General features: G+C 37.7%; 1 protein-coding gene across 1 annotated transcript in view; it reads left to right on the forward strand.

Moving 5' to 3' along the window:
• The window catches only part of plk4 (polo-like kinase 4 (Drosophila)), a 28859-nt gene that overhangs the window by 12755 nt on the left and 3509 nt on the right, over positions 1 to 12595 (forward strand). Inside the window, exons 8-14 of the mRNA XM_055647600.1 lie at positions 530 to 634; positions 2295 to 2397; positions 4309 to 4458; positions 7305 to 7435; positions 8885 to 8979; positions 9128 to 9239; positions 10942 to 11085. Coding sequence (XP_055503575.1) covers positions 530 to 634; positions 2295 to 2397; positions 4309 to 4458; positions 7305 to 7435; positions 8885 to 8979; positions 9128 to 9239; positions 10942 to 11085 — 840 coding nt within the window. The remainder of the gene's footprint in view (positions 1 to 529; positions 635 to 2294; positions 2398 to 4308; positions 4459 to 7304; positions 7436 to 8884; positions 8980 to 9127; positions 9240 to 10941; positions 11086 to 12595) is intronic.

Raw genomic sequence — 12595 nt, forward strand, 5'->3', positions numbered from 1 at the left:
GGCCAGGCCACATTGTGGTATCCTGTTAATTAGCCTACTTCAGAACAAACGCAAGAACACTGAAATAAGTGCAAAACGTATTTACAAGTTTGTCAGAATAATAGTTGCAATTTTCTAGAAGAATTGACAAGCTGGAGTTCTTTTTCAAAAACAAAGAAAGTAGACGGAGATCTTTAGGACTATTAATGAATTACATCAGCTGGGATTCTGATAGAAAGTTTTCTATCGCAGGTATTATCTACGTCTAGAATCCATATTATCAATTATATATATATATATAAGGAGAAATACCTTGTGAATGGTTAAGAAATAGAAATGAATATTTACAAAAAAACTGCTTGAGACGGGTAACGTCTACATTGTAAAGGAAAATAGGCACGAATAAGGAAAAAAAATAAAGGAATGCTGAGAGGCCGAGATGAGGCATATAGAATGGGGGAAAACGTGTTTTGTCTAAACATTGTCACATTGTGTATTTTATGTCATATTGTCTTGATGTGCAGCTATGACTAACTAATGTGTTGTTCAGGTCAGTATTCTTGACTCTGAGGAAGTATGTATGGAACTTTTGAAAGGGAGTGGTGCTCAAGAATGTGTAAGGGAAGTACTTAGAATATCCTGCGATGGAAACATGGTAAGTTAAATGTTTGATCATTTGTTTCAATGTTGTACTTTTTCACATTTATTTTAAATGAGAATACTGGGGAAAGACGGAGAATTCACTAAGTTATAAACTACAGATGATTTGATCATCATTTTATGTATAATTGTATAATTCTGGTTCTTGTCAAGGGATAATGTTTTCTCCTAACTATATTCAACCTAACCCACTGAGCTATAGAGAGAGGTTGAGAAGGCTAGAACTCTATTCCATGGCTGGGCAGTGTATATATTTTACAGGTATACTTCAAATCGCAAAAGAATTACATTTGTGGGAAATATTTCTTTAACACTGGTTAGATCCCATGGGATTCAAGGAAAGATAGCTGAATGGATAGAAAGTTTAAGAAGGAACTGCAGATGCTGGAAAACCAGAAGGTAGACAAAAGTACTGGAGAAACTCAGTGGGTGTGGCAGCATCTATGGAGCGAAGGAAATAGGCAACGTTTCGGGCCGAACCCCTTCTTCAAACTGATGAATGCATAGAAAATTGGCTTGGTGGAAGGAAGCAGTGGATGATGGAGGAATGTTGCTTTTCACACTGGAGGCCTGTGACTAGTGGTGTGCCTTGGGGTTTGGTGCTGGGCGCGTTACTGTTTGTCATCTATATCTATATCAAAGATTTGGATGAGAATGTACACGGCATTGGTTGTAAGTTTGCAGATGATACAAAGTGGGTGGCGTTGTAGATAGTGAAGATGGTAGATAGGGTGGTCAAAAAGGCTTTTGGCACATCGGCCTTCATCAGTCAAAGCATTGAGTATAGAAGTTAGGAGGTTATGTTGCAGTGGTATAAGATGTTGGTAAGGCTGCATTTAGAGTATAGTTCAGTTTTGGGCACCATGTTATGGGAAAGATGTTGAAAGCTGGAAAAGGTGCAAAGAAGATTTACAAATATGTTTCCAGGACCAGGGCCTGAGCTATAGAGAGAGGTTGAGAAGGCTAGAACTCTATTCGTTGGAGCAGAGGAGGATGAGGGGTGACCTTATAGAGGTGTACAAAATTATGAGAGGAATAGATTGGGTAGATGCACGTAGTCCCTTGCCCAGCGTAGAGGAATCAAGAACCAGAGGACATAGGTTCAAGATGAGGGGGGAAAAGATCTAATAGGTAACATTTTCACAAAAAGGATGGTGGATGTATGGAACAAGCTCCCAGAGGTGGTATTTCGGGCAGGTGCTATCGCAATGTTTAAGAAACATTTGGACAGATACACGGAAAGGATGAGATATTGGCCAGATGCAGGCGTGGAACTAGTGTAGATGGGACACTTTGCCTGGTGTGGTAAATTGGGCCGGAGGGCCTGTATCCAATCTGTAATAGTAAGCCAAGTTATGAAAATCAAGAAGGTGGAGAGATTTGAGTTAGGAATAGTTTCATGCAGTGTATTTCTTAGAGCAGAAAGTGGTGCATTGTAGAGAGACATAGATTAGTAAATAGAGAACAAATACCCTAACAAATCAGTGAATTTATATTGAAAATTCACTAACCAACATTCCTAAATCAGGAATACCTACATGCTGTATTATAACCTTGATTCCACTCAATATTTCATTAAATCTAACATTCTCTATACACTCTAGATTCTTAACAAAATAATTTTAAAGATAATTTGTGACATTTAATTCATGTAGATCCATATTTATCATCCTAATGAAGGAAGAGGTTTCCCGATAGACAACAGACCACCATCTCCACCAGAGGAAGTATTTGTTTACAGTTTTGATGACTTACCAGGTACCGATTAGTAATAGTGAATAGATTACTTGATAAAGATGTGATATGTATTAGAGAAAGCTGCCAGAATTATAGTCTCAAGCTGTTTTGCATATAACAGTGGGCTAAATTGAACAAAGGCTACGTTGCTTAATTCCTAATTCAGAAGCCTCAATATGAAACTAAATCCGAGCACAGCAAACAGAATTTGCATTTAGTTAATTAAATAAATCTTGCCTTTTAACGCAAGGGTCTATAATAGTGTCAAGAAATAATCACATTATTTTTTTAAGCTATTTCACTAATATTCTTCAGATATAAAGTCTACTGACCAAATGTGGTAGCTGATTCTAGTTCTGTAACATTGTCGGTGATTCTTAAATGTCCTTAAAAATTCCATGTTATTTAGTTGCATACAGTATTAAAAGCTTTAATTGTTTAAATGCTTCAAGTGATTAAAATGTTTTAAACAAATAGAATATGGCACACTAAGAATGCAGCTCTCCATAGAGTCCTCAAGGATAAATTGAGAGGAGCAAGACGCATGGCTTTCCCAGCGATAAGGCAATAAAGTCTTCTTTCCCTCCTATTTCTCCCACTGTCAGGGGAGCTGAACCATCCGCAATCGCGGCGATCGATGCTCCCGTGATTGGGCCGTCGAAGTTCCTGCGGCTTGGAGCTCCCGAATTCGGTCCGTAACCAAGGGACCACGAGCTCCACGATTTTAAAGTCCGGTCCGTAACCAAGCTCCACGATGTTAGGCCGCAGTACGGACGAAGATACGACACGGAAATAAGTCGCATCTCCATCGATGAAAGAGATTTTTTTTTAAAAGTTTCCCCCACCACCCCCCCACATAATACAAAACTAAAAGTACACTAAAACATACATTTTACAACAAACTAAAAACAACAAAGAAGGAAACCGGGTGACGCCAGCCTGTCTGTCCTTTCCTTTGTTCTTTTAATAGTTTGTGCTAATTTATGTTTTAGAGTTCTTTAGTTTGTTTTATGTCGGGGGGGGGGGGGGGGGGGGGGGGGTAAACTTTAAAAATCTCTTACCTGCAACGGAGATGCAATTTTTTTCCGTATCGTATCTCCGTCCGCACTGCGGCCTAACATCGAGGAGTTGGCGGCCTCTGCTGGAGACCGAGTTTGGGAGCTCCAACCGTGCGAGCCTGCGGACTTCACATCGTGGAGCTCGTGGTCCCTGGTTAGAGACCAACATCGGGAGCTCCAAGCCGCGGGGGCTTCAATTGCCGGCTGCGTGAGCTTCGATCGTCCCGACGGATGGTTCGACTGCCCCGACCATGGGAGAATAAAGAGGGAAGAAGATTGGACTTTTTTTGCCTTCCATCACAGTGAGGAATGTGGTGAATCTACTGTGGTGGATGTTTATGTGAACTTTTATGTAGTTGTGTGTCTTGTTGCTTTTTTTAGTATGGCTGCATAATCACTGTACCTTAATTGGTGCACGTGACAATAAAAGAGCTTTGAAAAGACGAGACAGGCCGTTGGTGGGGCAGCCATCGTCGGCGCCACCTGGTGGTCATACCATTAACCATTATTTGAGGTGTCCACAAATTTAAAAAATGTTGATGTTATACAATAAATGTTTGAGAAAATGTAATATTTTGTTGAAGAATAACGTAATCAAATATGTTTAAGCAAACATTTGTGTATGAACAATATATGTGTAACCGTTGCACTCTGTTGAAAGATCATTAATTTCAAATATTACAGTTTCATTAGATTCAGCTGTTTCCAACTGTTTTTGTTTTATTCAAAATTGTTAATATTCTCGGTATATTGAGTTTGCTTTGGAGTCCTCTTCTATTCAAGTGCATTGAATTCAGTTGTTTAAAAAATGTATTAAAATCCACATCCTGTAAATTATTCCTACTTCATCTTTACTGTTCCATATTGGTTTCAGAAAGTTATTGGAAGAAATACCAGTATGCATCAAAGTTTGTACAACTGGTGAGATCCAAAACGCCCAAAATCACACTGTATACCAAGTATGGCAAATGCATGTTGATGGAGAATGGTCCACAAGCTGATGCTGAAGTCTGTTTTTATGATGGTGAGTTTTAAGTAATTAATAATGATCTGCAACCTATGCTTGTGGTTGCATGCAGATATTAGTTTTCATTTTTATGGAATGAGACCGTTGAAGCATATGTCACTGCTGGCCATAAATATGCTAACTATCCTAATTCTATATTGTAATTAAAAACTTCAACATTATGACTTTTGGCACTTGAAGGGCTAACCCATTAAAAAGTAAATGCTGACGCTTTCTACCTAGTTTGCCCTTTTGTACAGAGTCCCAAGCTCCCAACACCCTCTAAATATAAACAAATTATCAAACTCTTGTCTTTGCATGACTTCAAATGTATTGTTCTTGATCTCTAGCTGATGGGTCCTTCCTTTCTACTTTATCTGTTTTTATACTCAATTAAATCTCTTTTACAGCACCCTCTGTTCTAGGTTAAACTAGTCGTTTTCTTATCCATCAATCCGTCTTCAAAAAAATCCCCATTCCATTCAGCAATCTTGGAAAAGTGGGCAATGTGGTAGACACAGTTTACAAAATAATATAGATGGGATGAAAAGATGTATAACATCTATTACTCATTTTGTTGGGAAGGATTGAAAAACAGAATGATATTAAATGCTGAGCAAATTATTAATTGTTTTACAAAAGGAACTTGGTCTGGTAATATATGAAATAGAAGGTAAACCTGCATTGACAGCAATTAATTAGGAAAACAAATGAATTGGCATTTGTTGTAAGGTGCTTGGAGTATAAAAGTAGGCAAGTCTCTGTGCAATTGTACATGACATTGATGAGACTATGCAGAATATTGTGTACAGTTTTGGAATCTAGCTTAGAACAGATTTTCCACTGGAGGCAACACAAATATATTCACAAGATGCAGTAAAGCTCTAATGCAGCATCCAATTGTTTAGAAATTCTGATGGGCTAGCATCTGGCTCACTCAAAGTAAGTCGAGGGTCCAGACTGCAAGTAAGGTGTGCAGCCAGAGCTAGAACAGGGGTCTGAGTGCTTATATATGGCCCATTTTCTTTAAACTAAATTCAATATTAATTGGAATATACTCTGGAAAACTGTCCAATATGTAAAATTGTAGGGGGGGGCGGGAAATCCTCTACATTTGTACAGAGCCCTAGTGAGACCACACCTGGAGTATTGTGTGCAGTTTTGGTGCCCTAATTTGAGGAAGGACATTCGTGCTATTGAGGGAGTGCAGTGTAGGTTTACAAGGTTAATTCCCGGGATGACAGGACTGTCATATGCTGAGAGAATGGAGCAGCTGGGCTTGTACACTCTGGAGTTTAGAAGGATGAGAGGGGATCTCATTGAGTCCAGAACCAGGAGCCACAGGTTAAGAATAAGGAGTAAGCTTTTTAGAATGGAGACGAGGAAACACTTTTTCTCACAGAGAGTCTGTGGAATTCTCTGCCTCAGAGGGCGGTGAAGGCAGGTTTTCTGGATGCTTTCAAGAAAGAGCTAGATAGGGCTCTTAAAAATAGCGGAGTCAGGGGATATGGGGAGAAGGCAGGAACGGAGTACTGATTGGGAATGATCATCTATGATCACATTGAATGGTTGTGCTGGCTCGAAGGGCCAAATGGCCTACTCCTGCACCTATTGTCTATAAAATGTATTTGCTATTAAAAGGAGGAACATACAATAAGTGCAGAAATTCTGTTGAAATGCCACTGGAATTTTACAGTACTAAATTGATTCCTAGGATGAGATTGTTATATGAGGAGAAATCAAATAAGATTGGCCTATACTCTGGGTACATTTGAAGAATTGAAAAACATCTTGACACGAGGATGAAATTGGATCTGGAGCTTAATGGTTTAGCCTTGGAAGAAGGGAATTAAGCATTTAGGATTTGGATGAGGAGACATTTTTAATTCATAAAATGGCAAATGGTTAGCACTTTCTATGCTGGAGTGCTACCCTTATTTGCTCATTGGGCATTTTCCAAACTAAGATTGAAACGTTTTCATGTACTAAAAGAGAATTAAGCAAATCAGTAAATTGAACAAAAATGGAATTTGAGTTGAGTGATCCACTAAGATGTTATTGGATGATGTAACATACACCTGATGAAATGGTCTACTATTTCTTCTTATCCTTTTAAATCTTCTATATATTTTCTTTAGAGTTGCTCCATCCCCTCTTGAATATGATTACCAGAACTCTGTACAGGACTCCAGTTATGGTCTGAATAGTGTTTTATACAGCTCAGGCATAACCACTCTACTCCTTAAAGTATATCTCTCTGCCAATAAAGTATACCGAATGCTTTCATAACTACATAATCTTCAACTTCTGTCATCTATGGGCATATATTCTAAGGCCCCAATGTTTATCTACAGTTGTCATTGTAACACCATGTTACTGTGTCTCTGGTCATGTTTGTCCTCCTCAAATGCATTGCATCACACTTCAGGCTGAATTCTTGTCACTTTTCTGTCCACTTGGCCAAGCAATTGAAAATGTTCTGCAGTGCACTAATGCCTACATTCATGCAGCCAGTTTTTGTAATATCCAAAGTATCTTGATCAAAGCTCGTACCTTGCAGTCTTATTGTCATGTAAAATAAAGCACAACAAATCCCACTGCCAAAGGCCTTTTGTCAGTAAGGCAACCGTTTGTTTCGTGTTATTTAGCCAGTTTTCTATCAATCTTTTATTTGCATCGCATGAGCTGTACTTTTTTTAATCAGTCAACTGTGCAGCATGTTGTTCAGGTCTTTCCAAAATTAATATTACATTTAACAAATACTCTATTTATCCTCCTTGTGACCTCCAAGTCAATGGACTTGCCCCTTAATCAATCCAAGATGATCATCCCTGTTTGAATAATCGTGATCATTTTTTTAACAGGAGCAAAAGTTAACAAGACATCAGAGATTATTCGTATCATAGAAAAATCTGGGAAATCTCACACACTCCGAGGAGGAAAAATGAATGACCTGGGTGAAGGAATAAAATGTTATATGGAACATGCACAGGAGGTAAAACTATTTTTCTTGAGGTATAGTTAAACTTCAATTATCCAGCATTGTTTGGACTTTGATAGTGACAAACTAGCAGATTTTTTAAAACTATTGGACATTACTCCTATTAATACCCAAGCACTTTTATTTCTTTTATTGGATCACAATGGTATGATAAATTTTCACATGAATCTAATCAGTTTAACAGTAGCAGAAATTATTCAGGAATTCTGGACTCCAACTGAAAACTACCCACCTTTTGCATCCCGAATCTGGTTCTTGCCACACCCAGCCCGTGGTCCAGATTCCAGCCATGATGGCACGCCATCATCTCCAGCCTCGCACCCACAGTTGTACTCTGGGCCCAACTCTCACTTTAGAGCAATGAATGGTCTGGATTTCCAAACAATAGCATGCTGCTTTACCAGAGTTTTACTGTGGTTGGGTTTTTTTTCACGTTGACTTTTACTATTCATAAGTTTTTTTTTTTTAATAAACTTTATTACTCAGAAAAATGGTAATCTTGCTAGGATATACATAACCAAGATCATCACTATATTGCTTTCTGTGTCTTGTGACTAAATAATTATCTTCTTGTGCTATGATTGATTGGAATGAAATAAATAAGCCAATAGATTCAACAATAAATGGAAAGTATTTTCCTTTCATATTTCATTTACCCAAGATGATTTAATTCTAGATCAATAAGAGGAAGCATGAATCTGTTTGGTCACAAGATATTAACTATCCAGTAATGGTCAATCACACAACACAATTCTTTAGGGTAAAAATGAATGTTTCTTAAATTATCTTGGCCATGTATTATTGAAGCCATAGGTTATTTAAAAGTCTATTAAGCTACTTACAATGTTTAATGATGGAGATGGGAAGCAAGAGTACAGAACCTATAGTGGTGAGGAAAAATTGCATTTTGAGGGTGATTATACATTTTTGTGTCAGTACAATTCCAATTAGGAATGGACTATTTAATATTGAGATCACAGTTATGGACACCAGAGTATTTGCTTGTACACTAAAGAACTATTATTGATTTTGGGAGCTGAGCTTTGGGGGGGGGGGGGGGGGGGGGGGGGGGTTAGGATTAATGTGGATATCCTAACCTTGAAAATAAACGGTTTCTAAGTTCTAAGAGCAGAATTAGGCCATTTTGCTCATCATCTACTCTACCATTCAAACATGGCTGATCTATCTTTCCCTCTCAACCCCATTCTCCTGCCTTTGCCCCCATAACCCCTGACAACAGTTCATGGGTTAAAGCTATTCTATTCATTCAAATTTGATATTTAACACGATAATGCTCAACAGAAATCCAATGGCTAGAACAACACATGATAATGTGTAGTATAAAGCTTTTATTATAGAAAATGAGCATAACAATGATATTGAATAGCAATCCTACTTAAATAGTTCTGATCTCGTTTAATGCTTTATATTTCTGTCCCACAGGCTCATCAGACTTGTCTAGAGCTGGAATCAATTATAGCTGCACAAGAAGGTAGAAAGGAAAAGCAGATTTCATTTTTCCCAATAATTATTGGAAGGTAAAATATATCAATTAATCATGGTACACAATTCAGAAAGTTGGAAATAGAAAAACTAATTTGGAAAAATAATTAAAAAAGGAAGGTTGAAAATAACATTTTAAAATTGACTGAATTGTTCACTGACAAATTCTATTACACAAAATAGGCGGCCTGCAAACATTGATTCTACGCTCTCCCCAACTTCAACAGTGGATCGAAAGCATGCAGTGCAGGAGCAACCACTGATTCCGAGCCAGACTGCAAGCATTAGTCCTTCAGTAAGCAGCCATTTATTTATTATTCACAAATTAAACACTTTTATGGCATCTGCATACCAGATTGTTACAAAGGAAAACATGTTAAATGTGTCACTTCAATTCAGAAAGATATTGTATATTCTGTTGGGGAAAGGGTGATCTTGAAGTTGCATGAGTTTCTGACTTCTAGACTGATTTAGATTTGCATGCCCATTGATACTAAAGTGAAAAGTGAATACATTGGTCCATATTGTTAAGAGCTTTCTTGTGATGTGAGCTGATAATTGGTACCTGAAACATGTAAAATATGTTAACCAAATTGTGGATTTAGGTTATTGCTTAGGTGGTTGCAAGAAGCTACAGCACTCTGCATTGGAAGGAATATTTCATTCAGTTTAGACAGCAACAGCATGGATTTTCTTGCAACTTGTCCAGCACTAACTTGCAATCACCTGTGTCAGACACAATGGGCCAATCTTGCTGCTCCTCCAAACTGGGGTGTTTATGATGATTAGGATTTGGACAGGATTGTCTTGAACCACCAGCCTCAAGAACTGGCAGGAAACAAAGCTACGAGGCCCTTTGACACATGTCTCTGGTGTCCAAAAGAAATTTAAACGTTCTTTCAATGGATGCAAATAATAAAATGAAACATCAGTTCAGTGGCAGAAAGGGGTCCCAACCCAAAACATCACCTATCAACAGCGATGCTGCCTAACCCACCAAGTTAATCCAGCACGTTGTGCCTTTTTTTTCTAAAAGGCAATCTGCCATTTGTTTGCATCAGATAAGTGTTTCTATTTTTTTTTTAAAGCAATAAGAGCAGATAAAGCATGTTCATTAAAAACTATTATTTTACTTTGGTTTAAAACAAACTAACTTTCCTCCAACTTTCCTCCCCATGTTGGAGAATTGCCATTAAAATGAATGGGGTCTACAATCATATGTAATAGGCATAGAATCAAAGGTGATTTTGTTTTCCCAGTGTAACCCTGTGGATTCCCGGGAGTGTAAAATTCCATCAATAAATTCCACTCGGTTAAACCCAAAGTTGAAGTGAGTCTGCAAAGTCTGGTGCTTACTTATGTCTAACTTGCCAAATGCCAGCAGTTAATATTAGAACCACTGGTTGCAACTTAGATTCACCCTTATATCCAGGCTTTTGACATGTCTTATTTCTAATTGACCTCTGAATACACTCTTCTTGAATTTGTACCTTCTAAAGACTCTTTAATATGTTATTGAAGTATAATTAAGGAGCCAAATCTAGACTGACTCCACAAAGAAAGAAGAGCTGCTGGAGAAACTCAGTAGGCCAGGCAGTACGTGGAGGGAAACGGGCAGTGGAGACCCATCATCTAGACTGCAAGGGTAGAGGGGAAATAACCAGCGTAAAGAGATGGAGGGGTGGGATAAGAGCTACCATGCGATAGGCCAGTACAGATGAGGAAGGGTTGTTTGGCAGATGTCAGATGGGGAAGGGAAGAGGAGATAGGCAGAATATAAGGTGCTGTTCCTCGTATTCCACCCAGGGAAATGCAAACTAATGTTGTCATTATTTTAAAATCTTTCCTCATCTGCCACTGCTAATTAATGCTATCTATTGCAGTTCCATAGATGAAACAATACCGTTTTTATACCTTGCACTCCACTACCTAGATCCTGTTGCATAAGGAATTTATTTTTAAAATTTAACATTCATTTTGCTATTTTAACTTTTCAGATTTGTTTCTCTGAAGAATCAATTTTAACAACTTTCACTGATGTTAAAAATAAATCTGTACCTTCAACACAGACCGTAATATCTCCAAGTCCAGGACAGGTGCTGAAATCTGTTTTTGTACCTAATGTTGGCTGGGCATCTCAGGTATGACATTTTTAAATCGCTAAATATTCAACTGATATTTTGGTGCTTAACCATGTTCATGAGCAAATTATTTGAATATTGATGAACGATGAATTTTAACTCGGCAAAGTTGCATCTGAATGTTTGCCTCCAGCTCCTGCAGAAGCAAAGTGATATAAATAGCCCTCTAACAGCAGACTTTCCCACTCCCCATTTTCCAATCGATATCAGCCAGCTTTACTGAATCTGCTTTTGGGTTATGTTATAAAAATGGTTTATATTGCAATTTACAACTTTCCTTTCAACATGTCCATCTCGGGAGTTCTACTGAATTAACTCCAGATGTAACGTTGCCCTGTTTTCCTATAAGTAGTATTGATGGTTTGGCTTGGAAGTCCATATAGTTGATGCAGTTATTCAAGTATATTTACAATCAACAACTTGGCTGGGAGTGGGGGACAAGAAGGAAGGGAAATATTAGAGAGCTGAAAGGTTTGTGAGTAGGAGCTGCCAGTTATCACTTATTGGCATTGAAGCTACTAATTGGGTTTTGCAGCTGTACTGTGTGATATGAATCCGTGTGATGTGCATTCTGATGTCTGAACAGTGGAATGCAAGTATCACATTAGTATTGATTTAATTTTGAAATTGGGGTTGATATTTGAGAATCTTAAACCATGTCCATGTGTGCTGAAATTTCATTGCATTGTACAACTATTTTGCAAAAATGTTTGCAGATTATCTTGTGCAGAAATATTTCTGATGTGAAGAAAAATGTGGCTTAATTCAGTGCTTCAAAACTTAGTTCTTAAATATATCCTGAATGATCTGTACCTTAATTCCATTCAATAGCCTTGGATTCAAAGGTATAAATTATAGAATAGCTTTCATAGCAGATTGCCAATGGACACTTCCAATCTATGTTTTCCCATTCCAACCTTTCTGCATACCAGTAATTATTGATCATTGCTTTTATGAACATTCCTGTGCATAAGTGAATTATGAATAAGTGCATTTCAAATTCCATCCACTCATGTAAATAGTTTTTCATGTGTTTTAGGTCGTTTTCAGCTCATAAACCCCTACTTTCTCTAGAACTTAGTGATTACATTTCTCTTAAACCCAGTTGTACAATGGCACTATAATGAATGTGAATATTCTAAGAATAGCCTCGGTGTTTCAGTAAGGTTGTAATCTAAAACCTTCATATCCTTGCCAAACAAGGAAATTCCATTGGAGATATCACCTTTAAGCCTAAGGGTTTCTCAAAGGAACTAGAAGTTTAAGGCCACAAACTATATTTATTTCAGCCCTTTGCAGAGCCATTCGTAGAGTAAACAATTAGTCGAGTGGCAAACCAGAATAAATTATAAAAACAGCGAAAGGTTTTACAATGGTGTTGGTGAAGAAACCAGTAGATGGAAATTACTGTAATTGTAAGACTCAAAGCAATAACATTTAAACCTGTGAATTTAAGTTAAAATAATTTTCAAAATGTTTGTTTCCAACTTACCTGTGCTTTCAGTGTGCT

The sequence above is a fragment of the Leucoraja erinacea genome, chromosome 1 (assembly GCF_028641065.1).
Source record: "Leucoraja erinacea ecotype New England chromosome 1, Leri_hhj_1, whole genome shotgun sequence".
In the NCBI taxonomy this organism is placed as follows: Eukaryota; Metazoa; Chordata; class Chondrichthyes; order Rajiformes; family Rajidae; genus Leucoraja; species Leucoraja erinaceus.